We start from the raw sequence: 12,883 nt of genomic DNA on the forward strand, positions 1-12,883 counted from the left end.
ATTATCTCTGGGAGAGTCTCGCAAATCATTATATTGTATCTGAATTTCGAAATCTCAATTTTGTTGCACAATCAAATGTATTTTTGAGAATTTTACTTATTGCGAGATTATCGCAACAACTTAATCATTCATACATTTCTTGTTTTTATTACCTTTGCCATCCTCTGCTTCTTTATTATTTTCTGCTACTGCTTCCTTGGTAGTGGTAATTTCGCAACATCTCTTCTCCTTTCTTTTCGATTGTATCCACCATCAACCTCTCACTTCTTTGTACATCTTTGATTTTGTGTCACCAGTTTTAGTTCTTGTTTGCTCTTCCTTCGCAAGATTCTATCTCAGTTTCGTAACATCTTTTTCCTTCAACCCAATCTCCCTTTATGATTCCTACACCATTGGGGTGAGGGAATTTGATGCATTGGTGGAAAGTTGAAGCTACACCTAGAATACCATGTATCCAAGGTCGACCGATGAATGCATTGTAGGGTGATTCTACATCAACGACACAGAATGAGATTTCAGAAGATATTACCTTCAATGGAATTTACATAGTAACCTCCCCTTTAGGCTTGTTAGCAGTACCATTAAAACCATATATCTTATATGTTGATGGTATAAGATCATCATCTCTTCCACCCATGGTTTTATAAGTATGATAAAATAAGATGTTCACGGAGCTTCCATTATCGACTAGAATTCTATTGATTGCCCATGAATCTTCAGCTTCATCATCCTCATTTTCTTTCGGTTTTGGATTAATTTCTAATTTTATTACCAATGGATTGTCATGCACCTCTTCTCCTTCGGGATTTCTTTTGCAGTAAAAGAAATGATTTGCTTCTGCCATTCCTCTAATGGCGAGATTTTCGCAATGTTCATAATTTATCTTCCATCATTATCTCTTGCGAACACTCTACTCAAAACATTATCATGAAAATCTTCAATTGTCTTATATGAATGTACGATAGAGTGACAGAATAGATTTTTTGCTTTTGCACCAACTTCTATGAAGAATGTTTCTTTCTTTTTCATCGTATTCACTTTGTGACGTTCTCGTGGTGGAGTTAATGGTTGAGATTGCGGATGCCCTACCAGAAAGTCGTTTAGTTTTCCTTGATCTATCATTCTCAAAATAATTCTTTTTACATTTCTGCAATCATTTGTGGTATGTCCATGAAAATGATGATAAGAAAAAAATTCATGACTCATGTGGTTTGGAGGTGGTTCCGTTCCCATGTTCCACGGTGTTGGTATATTTTCCATCAAGATTATAGCTTCCCATATCTTCTCCACGCTTGCATTTAGAGGTGGCATTTTGATTTCTTCCCATATTACCTTGTGACTTCCTTGTCCTTTATTATAGTTTTGTCTTTGACCTCCATAAGTTTCTTGCGGTTGATCGAGCCTTTGAATCTTGTTATTTCCTCCACGATTGTAGAAATTTCTTTCTCTCTCATACTCTTCTTGATATCGGCTTCCCATAGCTACCAATTTATGCTGATTGTTACTTGTCACCTTCTCTTGTTGTACTTGCGAAGTATTCACCACTGTGTTTATTAGCTTGGGTAATAAGCTTGCATTCACTGTTTGTGAGCTGGTGTTCGCAACTGGATATGATTCCATTCATTTTGCCTTCCCTCTAAAGAAATGTATTCTTTTTGAAGTTCTCGCAATTCAGTCATTGTACTCGTATTCTTGACTCTGAAAATTTGGACATACAATAGGTTTGTTGCAAACATAGCATTGATAAATGATAATATGAGATATCTCTCATCTACACGGCCAGCCATTTCGCTACACATAGTTCTCCATCTTTTAGTTAAGTGTTTCAAACTTTCGCCAATCCTTTGTTTTAATCCAAACACATCTTCTATACCAGGTCGTGAGGAATTATTACTTATGTATGCTCCCAAGAATGTAGTTCGCAGATGATTTAAGGAGGTTATTGTATTCTTTGGTAAACCTTCAAACCATTTTAACGCTTCTCCTGTTAAGCTGGATGTGAAATGTTTGCACAATACCACATCATGGTTTTCCCATTGTAACATGCACCTCACATAAGCTTTAATGTGCTGAATTGCGCAAGTTGTTCCATCAAAAATGCTGGTTAATGCGGGCAAATTGCATTTTGGTGGTATTCCTCCTAATTGTACTTCCCTTGTAAATGGAGTTTTCACAGCTTCTTCTATTGCTTCATCCAATTGTCTTCTTCCCACTTCTCCTCTGTTATTTAGCATTCCTCTCATTTCTTCTAATTCTTTCAAGATTTGTTTATTTACACCTGAATCTTGATCCATTGGTCGCTTTAATTTTTCTTCTCTTCTTCTGCGTTCACGTCTATCTTCTCTCGCGAAATTTTGCATATCTTCTTCATTATCCTCATTTCGTCTTCTTCTGCGATTCTCTTTCTCATCTCTATCTTGAATTCGCAAATGATGATGCCTTTCAGATTCCCCTCCATTATTTTGTCCATTTCTTACCAATTCAATTCGCTGTCTTTCAGTCATTCTCTTTACTCTATCATACTCCTCATTGAGATTATCATTATTCCGGTTTTGTGTACACCTTCTTTCTCGATTGTCATGATTTTTGTGGAGAATTGTCTCCTGAAGCTCTTGTTCTTCCATTTCCTCTCTCAATCTTTCACGTTCGCAGATTAAACGTGCTTGTTCAGCATAATGTCTTTCAATTTCTTCTTCAATTGTCTGTTGATTTCTTTGAGTTTCTCTCACATGTAAAATTCTTCTTCCTTCCTCTTGATTTCCTTCGCCATCTTGGTTATTTTGTCCATGACTTTGTCTTTTCTCTTGATTTCTTCCAATTTGCCCATCATCAAAAGTTTCACTTTGTGGAACGTAACGATCATCGGTTCTTTCTCTATTTTCGCGATATTCTTCATTAGGATTTGATATTTCTTCTTGAATAATATTTCCAGCATTGATTGTGGGTGAATTTCGCCTCATTTCTCTTTTAGTTGATCTTGAATATGATTTTGTAATACTTCTCGATCTTCTATTCTGTAGTCTTATATTCTCCATCCTTAATTCGTGATTTTGCCTTGTTAAATTTGCACGTTATTTTGCCTCGACTCTTCTTTCTTCATGTATTCTTCGTCTCAATGTTTCTAATGCTCCAATTTCCTCACCTCCATGAATTATTCCTTCATCTGCTTCTTGATTTCTCTCTTCCTTTCTATGATTTCTGTTTTGTTGCTCTTCTTCTATTTCTTCTGCTGAATTTGAACGCCAAGTGTGTATGCTCATCCTGTCATAATCTGTATTCCTCTCTTGAACTAGTGTTTGTTGAATTGTCGGTTGAATTTGATTTTCTCTACTATTTCTCATTCTAGTAGATTCTCCCATTTCACTTCTTTCTCTTCCAGCAATTCTTTTGCTTCTTCTAATAGTAGTCAGTTGTTCGGATGTATTTCTTCTTCTAGCCATTTCTTCAATGCTAACAATATTGCAAGAAATTATGAAAAATTCTTAATCAATCACTTTAAATTTTCAAAAATCTCAATATCAATCTTTAGCTTTTTTCTAGAATAATCTTCAACTCCTCCCTGTTTCTAGCGCCATTATGTAGTTGCAGGAAATCCTACACTACACCCCTCATATGATTTTATTGTTGATCAACTCATTTTAGGTATATATTCTTAATTTTATTGATTAATTTTGGAATGTTCTTACAAGAAAGATAAAGAATTCAAGGATGATCTCTGCTCAGAACTTTCTCTCTCCTATTTACTTGTTTCTTACTCAAAAAAGATCTCTCCCTTTCTTTACAACTCGAATGACTATTTATAAGGAAATGCATAGTGGATGGCAGCTAATCTGTCCTTTACTTTCGGATATGGTTTGCGACATTCTCGCAACCTTACAGATGTTAATTTCACAAACTCTCTAATCTTCGCAAGCCTATCACATCTTTCTCGTGACCTTAGATGACGTCATTTATTCTATCATTTCTGAAACTGTTCTGCGACGCTGTTATGCTGTGTCATCGATCGCTGAAACATTGTCATTGCGAAATTCTGATCCTACATTTTATGAACCATGACTTGAGCTCTTTTGATATATTCAGCGAGTCCTTTTTGTTCCCAGTGGGTTTGCTTTGGCTGTTTGGAACTTGGAAGTAAATTATCGTTTCAAGGGAAAAGAAAACTTTTTTTTTTGATTAAATTCAAAGTCGACAATAGAAAAGATTTTCAAAAGTTATCAAAGTACGACTATTCATTGAAATGACTCCGAATATGTGGTTGACTGAAATTTTACTCAACTGGAAAAACCGGTAAGAGTAAATAAAATGTAGAGAAACATTCTATAAACCAAGAAAAATTCAAGAAAAGTACTGTATGGTGGTGGAGAAAAGTAGAGAAAAAGGTATGTCTACTAGTACTACCCAAGAAATTTCCAAGTTTTATCAAAAAATCACCCAAAGAACTTGATTTGAGGAAGTAATTTTCTTTCTTTGTTGGGAAGTTCATCAATTTTTATCTACTTACCACCACTTCTAAATCCGAAAAGCAGATTTTCACAAAGATTTCAAATAGTCATCCTGCCGTGGATTTTTTTGTTGATTGTAAAAGCCACGTATCTTTTAAGATCGGTTTTTCGGCCAAATATTTAAAATAAATAGAAAAAAAATTCTTGTAGCACTGTTGCAGGGGAGAATGAAGACATTCTTTTAGATGTTATTGATAGTTTAAAAAACATCCCACGATGGGAATGTAAATTTGTATCTAGAAAATGTAATAAACCTGCTGACAAATTAACAAAATATGACAGGATGAATGGTATTATCAGGGAGTGGCATACTGAGCCACCTAGCATCATTGAGAGATATCTCTTATCAGATATTTATTTGTTTTAATACATTTTCTTTGGCATCAAAAAAAAAATAGTTCATATAGCAAATTGAATATTCCTACATTGCAAGATAAGATTATATCATTTTTCTTCATCCTGGAAATAGGAATTCAACATGTGGTTTAACAGTCAAGCTAGGGTTACCCCAAAATGACGTAAACAAAACGAGTAATGAACATTTTCTAATTGACAAAATGACATACACTTGCATGGCATCATTTACACGCTTTCACTCTCTAGCTGAAATGGGCAAGTGAAAAAGCTGTAGTGTATCTTCTACTGATCTCCAGTGGATACACAAGACTGAGTGAGTGACCATATTCGTGGAAGGAACAAGGATGAAGAAGATTGTTAATTTCTTTCCATTTTATTCCTTCTTTTACATGTAACAACGACCTTTTTCAAGAAAACAAATCTATTTTTTTTTTCCATCTCAAACCATGAGTCACTATATCCATCAACTTCATTGTCTTCATCTCATTGTCTCTTTTTTATGCTATCCAATAACGAGTGATCTCCATTAACAAATAAAGTCAACAAACTACGATCAAACTAAAGCTCCTTTAATTATATCTAACTTTATGTGCATTAATCACATATATATATATATATATATATATATATACCCTAAATTCATTTCCAATCAACTACAAAAATCTTTCCCTTCTTCCTAGCTCCTCTTCATCACCATTTAAGGTTTTTTCCAAATCTCTCTCACAAACACAGATACACACTTCTGACTAGAAATGGTTGAGAACATCAACATGGATCAAAAGGCGCCTTGGCTTATCAAAGAAATAATTCAAGCAAGAGAGCTAGTAATGGAACTTCAAACTCACCTTAATCCTTCTTCTTTTTCTGGTAACGTCTTAGTAACCAAAATCTTATCTATATTTGAGAATTCTCTTTCGATACTGAATCAAATAAAGACGGAAAATGAAACTACTACTCCCAACTCTTCCATGGGTCAGTCCGGAGGAAGCCTTTTTAGCAATTGCTCTTCTGATTTTTTCCAAGAAGGTTCAAGAAAGAGGTATAAGTACTAACGAACTCTGTGTAATAGCATATCGAAAGAAAAAAAAAAAAAAAATCATGTTTATAGATTTCATTGATCTTATACATGTTTACCACTCATATCAAATGTAGGAAAGGGTTAGTAAGATGGACACACCAAGTACGTGGTTGTGAACAAGCGGGGTTACAAGGACCCCTAGATGATGGCTATGGATGGCGAAAATATGGGCAGAAAGAGATTCTTGGAGCCAAATACCCCAGGTGAGCTAGAAAGTTGTTAATCATTACACCTTGCATAATGAACAAGAACCATGAGCTAGACGAGAACTCATGAAATTGTGTCAGCTTATTTTTATAGAAGAAAATTTAATATTCTTGGATCATTCTTTAACTAGAACCGGTTAATTACTTGATGTTAAATTTGCAGAGCTTATTACAAGTGTAGTTACCGTACCAGTCAAAATTGCTTAGCGATGAAACAAGTTCAACGATCCGATCTAAACTCGTCTATTTTCAATGTCACGTATATTGGAAACCACAGCTGCACTGAGATATCAGAACTACTTTCGGGGCAATATACACCAAATAAACAAGAACATAGTCATGGTCATCGCCAAATTTATCAAGAACAAAGGGAAGATAAAACATTAGAAGAAACGTATATAAACTTTCAAGAATCTAGTGTTCAAACTGCAAACAAAAAAGACAACAAGCTTGAGTGCTATCCTTCCTTTTCTATCTATTCTACTACTTCATTACTCTCGGCCAATATTCGCAATGGTGGCTTAGAAACTAGAGAAAATCATTTCGTATCTACTTCAACTAAAATGGAAATCTGTTCTCCTACTACTACACACATAAGTACTCCCACAACTGCAGGATCCAACAATAAAATACACGATTTTGGAGGTTACCATTGTGAAGGGGAGTTACTACAAACTAATGATGATCCCCTTGGCCTTGAAGAACTTGATCAAATGATTATTTCACTATTAGCTCCAATTGCAACATCATCCGCTAACAATGATCATCCGATTCAAGGCTCTCCTTGGGATTGGGATTTCCCAGAATCATGTTAGTATCATAAGACTATTTTGTGTGATCGTGCTGTCCATCATCACTGTCACTAGTTTTATTTTTGTTCACGTAGAGTTTTAGAATCATATAAGAGTAAGTTTACCAATGTTTTCTCATACAATGAAAATAAAAAAAGAGGTAAACATTTATAATTAGACATGCATGGTAATTGTAAGAGCTCTTGGCATATATATTCTGTCTTTTGTAAGTGAAACCAAGAAGATACACACATGTTAGGAGGCACATATTACCAATCTGAATCCAAATATAATAGTGTGTTCTACAAACACGAGTTCAATGTTATGCATTTTCTTCGAAGAGTATTAATTAGATATTTTCATGTAATTGGTGAAGTAATTTGAAATTGGTATAAATTTAACATTATTAGCTCATTGTATAATTACCGGTTGTTAAAGAGTGTGCACAAAATTAAACTCGTATATATTATTCGATTAAGCTAATTAATATATGTGCTAAACTTAAGCAGAAATCAGAAAGTCTTGCCAATAACCAGTGCATGAAAAATAAATATTGATCAAAGAAAATTCAAAGGATTGTTTTTATTTTGTTTTAACCTTTATTTGGGAAAATACTTGATAATTTAAAAGGGAAAGGATGGAAGGATGAAAGTAAGTTTGTGTTCTAATATTTCGATGAGAAAATTTTACTTTGAAGTGGGACAAAATTCAAAAGCAAATGAAGTTGCTATAAGATTTCTAATTACTTTTATGGTGGACGAAATATTACTTTTAGACTTTTGAAAAGAGGCTTTCAAGTGTTGGTATAGTAATTCAATGCAGGCAACTTGTGCCACCATTTCCATTTCCCTTGTTGGCAAGATTGTGTCGATTTGCTTTTGTTTTTTAACGAAAGAGGATCCAGAAGGATCAGAGCAATCTCCCATACTACTACTTCAAAAATTACCCCATGATAACGTCCAGTTGCGTCCTCCTTAACCAAACTCACATTGTGAGACGGGATAGTTTCCATACTTAACTTATCTCTTTGTTATTTATTCGCGGTTGCTACTTCTCTCTTTCGGATTTCCCACATTAGTGCATAATGCACCAACGGGCATAAGTATCTGTGTTTGCTTTTAAAATTGTTAAAGCTCCCAACTTAATAATTGTGAAAGCACATCATTGCGTGGATAAGTGGAATCATAATCTTGTTAAGTATCTCCGTTTGCCCTTACATTTCATTTGGTACATAGATAGTTGAAAGTTCCGGTAAAACTTAAAATTTTCACACACCAGAGAATTCAGCAAAGAGCTTTAAATTGATCAAACGCTCATTCGGATAATTAAAATTTTCCTAAACTGACTGCTGACAAATAGATAGGTACATCCGTACGTACATAAAATAGAAACGAGATGTCACTGCATTACTAACTTTCTTCCAAGAAACATAGATAGTTGACTTGAAAGCATGCTCTAAAAATTAGACGAGTGAAAAGCAATTGTAATGGTACAATGAATGGAGTGAGCAAACGAGTAAGTGACGTACATCTCATTGACGTCATTGTTCAACATTTTAATCGTTTCTAGACAAAAAATGACCAAGTGGGAAGGAAGTGATTGATTGCAGAGGATCTAGCTAGTACTGACATAGGAACAAGGTTGGAAGATTCTAATTTTGTCTGGTTGATTGTGACTTTCATCTTCATTTCTTCTCTCTTTTACATGTTGAGTTGGACGTTTTAGAACAAACATAAAAAATCCTCGTGGCGGGCTGAGATAAAATACACATGAAAATGGAAATGTCTCATGGTTTGTGTTTTCCTTTTACATGGAAAGGGAAATTCTTCCCTTGACTACTAAAATCAAAAACTTGAGAATGCAATATATTTTTCCAACCATGTCTTTTTCAATGTTTACTTTTTTTGATGATAGAAATATTGCAATCTTTCTTACATATGAATCCTTTTTTTTTTTGATAAAAAAACCTTAGACAAAGGACTAAGGGCCATACAAAGTATTAGCAGTGCTTGTGCTAAGCCCGCTTTCATTGTTCTTACATAAGATAGTTCTATTAAAAGTATCCAAATTTTGAAGTTTATGGATAATTTTAAGACTAGTTAACACAAAAGAGATAGGTTTGATTCTTGAGCTATTGTCTTCAACATTGCTTCTTGAGAGATCATAGTGACTGAGGTCGAATCTTCCTTTGATAGCCTGATGGTATAGATAATGGAACCTTAACAGAATTTTCTTTGATTCAGCTTGCACTTCAATGTTCAGGTGTTGCGTTTCCTTGGCCCAGCTGAATGCTAGATATGCACGTCATGTTGCTCCCCATTCTCCAAAGTGGCCTGAGTATCCTCTGTTATCGATGTTGTTTCCTGCAGCATCCAAAATAGTTAGTGCAGAAAAGTATTTGAAATTCTCAGAATCCTGCATAGTACATTTCCTGATAATGAAGCCAAATTCATGTGGAGTATTGTGGTTTAGATCATATGGAATTATGGTGTCTGCCTCAGTGTCAGACTCTCCAATATTGGGGGAAAGATCATTCAGTGCATGTGTTGGCAAGTTGTGCACTCTGTTATAATCACATAAGTATTGCTGGATACACCGAGAAGTGTGTTTGGCATTAGGTTTTATGTGATTAAACACTGGATCACATCTAGCCTTCCAAATATGCCAACAAGTAATATCATATATGATAGTTTTTCCAGGTGTAGCTCTAGGTGAAAACCAGGAGTTAAACCTATCCATAAAGTTTGTGGTGTTATCAAACTTGCCATGAGAAGTTCCAATAATTTCATTCCAAACTTCAGTTGTTGCAGGGAAATTTAGGAAGAGATATGTCATGGTTTCCTCCCCACTACTGCAAACTTGACAAATAGGGTCAATGTAATGCAGAATGCTTGCAGTCTTTGCATTGATGGGTAGGATTTCATGTGCACATTTCCAGATAAATATCTTGATAGCTGGAGCAGTGCTCAAACTCCAGATAGCCTATCAATTTCTTGTTAGGGTATCATTTCTGTACAAATACTCTATCTTTGCCTTATATAAGGCTTTGGCATAGAACTTTCCAGTTTCATTTAAGTTCCATTGGATTGTGTCTTCTTCCCATGGATGAGTATTCAGAGACAGAATGGCTTGAGAATTTTTTTTATTGAATATATGATGGATAAGTTGAGAGTTCCAATTCCCATCTGGATGCATGAGATGTGTCAGCAATTCTATTTGTTGTGGATAGTGATTGGGTTTGAGAAGCTTAGCTGTAGAGTTTGGTAACCAGTAGTCCTCCCAAATTTTGATTATCATTCCATTGTTGATCTTTCAGTCACAGTGTTGTTGTATGTTCTGTATTCCTTCAAGAACTCCTTTCCAGATCCGGGAATCTCCAGTTTTTGCTTTTGTATCCATGTTTAGAACATTTCTTCCCAGAAGATACTTGTCATCCATTAGTTGATACCAGAGTGAGTCTTTGTCTTGTTCAAGTCTCCAGCCAATTTTTGTGATCATATAACTGTTGAAGAGTTCCATGTTCATGAACCCTAATCCACCCATATCCTTTGGTTTGCATATTGCAGTCCAAGCCTTTGGATAATATCCTGTTGGATTTTCCAGATTTTTGCCCCAGAAGAAGTCTCTTTGAAGCTTGTTTAAATCCTGACAAGTTTGTTTAGGAATTCTGAAGCAATTCATTTGGTAGATACTAGCTGTTGAAGTAACAGTTTTGATTAGAACTTCCCTGCCAGCAGGGTCTAGTGGCACATTTTTCCAACTGGATAATCTTAGTTTTAGCTTATCCACCCCTGGTTTGAAGGACTTGATTTAGCTTCCGTGAGTAAATAGAGGAGAACCTAGATATTTATCATCCAATTGCAGAACTTGAACTCCGACAATGTTGCTGATGATAGGGATGAGATTAGGATCAGTATTTTTGCTGAAGAACACTCCAGATTTGTTGAAGTTGATGGGTTGTACAGAGGTTTCACCAAAAATGTTGAGGATGTCCATGAGATTGTGAGCTTCTACTTTGTTAGCTTGCAGAAAACCATACAATCATCGGCAAAGAGAAGATTATTAATGGAATGAGCACCTCCACATATTTTTATTCCAGTAATGATACACAAATCCTAAACATGAATTAGAGTTCTAGAAAGAGCTTCCATGCAGAAATAAAAGAGATATGGGGATAAAGAATCTACCTGTCTTAATCCTCTTGAGGGGTTGAAGAAAAAGTCTGGAGAGCCATTTATAAGAATATCTGAAGTAGTGGTGGTGATGCATTGCATTATTTTTTGGCATCATTGATCATTGAAACCCATCTTTGTCATAATAGTATTGAGGAATTTCCAATCAACTCTGTCAAAAGCTTTTGCCATGTCAATCTTTATACCCATACTCCCATTCTCACCTTTAGCATGTCTTTTGGATATCATAGAGTGTATAAGTTCAGAAGCAATAGCAATATTGTCAGAAATTTGCCTCTCAGGTATGAAAGAAGATTGGTAAGGGGCTATTATTTTGTTGAGATGGGGTTTCATTTTCTGGGCTATGAGTTTGGAAATGATTTTATAGGTAGTATTACAGAGGCTGATAGGTCTAAATTAACTTGGTGGCGTAGGATTTTCCACTTTAGGAATGAGAGAGATGAATGTTGCATTCATTTATTTTATCATATGGCCAGACATGAAGAAGTGTTGCACCATATTGACAATTTCTTCTTCAATTATATCCCAGTTAGCTTGGAAGAAATTTGGAGGGAAGCCATCAGGTCTTGGAGCTTTGATGAGTGTGTTTTCTGCAGTAGCCATTTTGGAGAAATGTTGGGTGAAACAATGTTTTAGTTCTTGGTAATCAATAATCCATTTTCCTTGACTGTTTTGGATGGCATCAATCTTGTTTCTTCTTGTTCTGCACTTAGTATCTCTGTGGAAGTAGCTTGTGTTTTGATCTCCAAGCTTTATGAATTGATCTCTGCTTTTAGTCTTCCAAAAATTTTCTTCAATATCCTGCCAATCCCTGAGATGTTGTCTGGCTAATTTAACAGCTTGACTTCTATCAGCTCTGAAGTAGTTGTTTTGTAACCAGAGGAGACGTTGCTTGGATTTTTCAATGTTAGTCTTATTGTTACCATAGACTTCCTTGTTCCACTTTCTGAGGTGGAGCTTAATATCTTTAAGTTTTCTTGCTATAAGAAAAGCACTAGAGCCAGTGAGATCCTTCCTTCAGCACTCATATATAATTTCCTTGCAGTCCTTATGATCTAACCATGGACCAAAGAACTTGAAAGGAATTTTACCACTTTTCCAGGAAAGATTGGAATTAAGAAGAATGTGATAGTGATCAGATCCAATAACAAGCATATTGGATATGAAAGTATTGGGGTATAAGAGAAGCCAACTATCTGTTGCCAGTCCTCTATCCAATATTTGTTCAGTAAGGTTATGGCCCATCTCTTTTATTTGACCATGTGAATGGGAAGCCAGTGGAGCCCAAATCCACTAGATCCAACTCAAGAATTTTGTTGCTAAATTTAGCAGCTTCATTAGTATCAATAGGGTGGACACTGAATTTGTCAGTGTCATGTAGAATAATATTTAGGTCTTCAATAACCAACCAAGGTAAGTTGTTACTGGCAGCAGTATTTTCCAGCATTTTCCAAGAATTGAGTTTATTGTCTATATCATAGGGGCTACCATAGTAACCAGTGTATAACCAAGGAGTGTCACTGGCAGGCTTGACTATAGCATTTATGTGATTGAGTGAGAAATCACGAATCTCAATGTTGAGATTATTCTTCCATATCAAGGCCAAGCCTCCAGCAGTGCCACTAGCACCTCCTGGGTTAACAAACCAATAATTTTGGACATTGATCTCATTCATAAATCTCTTGAGCTTTTCTTATTTTTGTTTAGTTTCAGAGATAAAAAATAATGCCAGGGTTTAGCTTATTAAACATATCAT

At 35.3% G+C, this 12,883-nt stretch overlaps 1 protein-coding gene across 1 annotated transcript; it reads left to right on the forward strand.

Moving 5' to 3' along the window:
* Positions 1-5,534: 5,534 nt before the first annotated feature.
* On the forward strand, positions 5,535-7,271 carry LOC113320228 (probable WRKY transcription factor 41). The gene is made up of 3 exons (XM_026568158.1): positions 5,535-5,898; positions 6,012-6,140; positions 6,307-7,271. The coding sequence occupies exons 1-3, from the start codon at positions 5,612-5,614 to the stop codon at positions 6,956-6,958; spliced, it is 1,068 nt and encodes a 355-aa protein (XP_026423943.1). The 5' UTR covers positions 5,535-5,611; the 3' UTR covers positions 6,959-7,271.
* The last annotated feature ends 5,612 nt before the right edge of the window (positions 7,272-12,883 follow it).

The sequence above is a fragment of the Papaver somniferum genome, chromosome 11 (genome assembly GCF_003573695.1).
Source record: "Papaver somniferum cultivar HN1 chromosome 11, ASM357369v1, whole genome shotgun sequence".
In the NCBI taxonomy this organism is placed as follows: Eukaryota; Viridiplantae; Streptophyta; class Magnoliopsida; order Ranunculales; family Papaveraceae; genus Papaver; species Papaver somniferum.

Bases quoted from the DNA above. Each gene is read 5' to 3' on its own strand.
- LOC113320228 (XM_026568158.1), top strand. From the start codon at position 5,612: ATGGTTGAGAACATCAACATGGATCAAAAGGCGCCTTGGCTTATCAAA. The intron at 5,899-6,011 runs GTATAAGTACTA...TATCAAATGTAG, and splicing joins CAAGAAGGTTCAAGAAAGAG to GAAAGGGTTAGTAAGATGGA. The intron at 6,141-6,306 runs GTGAGCTAGAAA...TTAAATTTGCAG, and splicing joins CTTGGAGCCAAATACCCCAG to AGCTTATTACAAGTGTAGTT.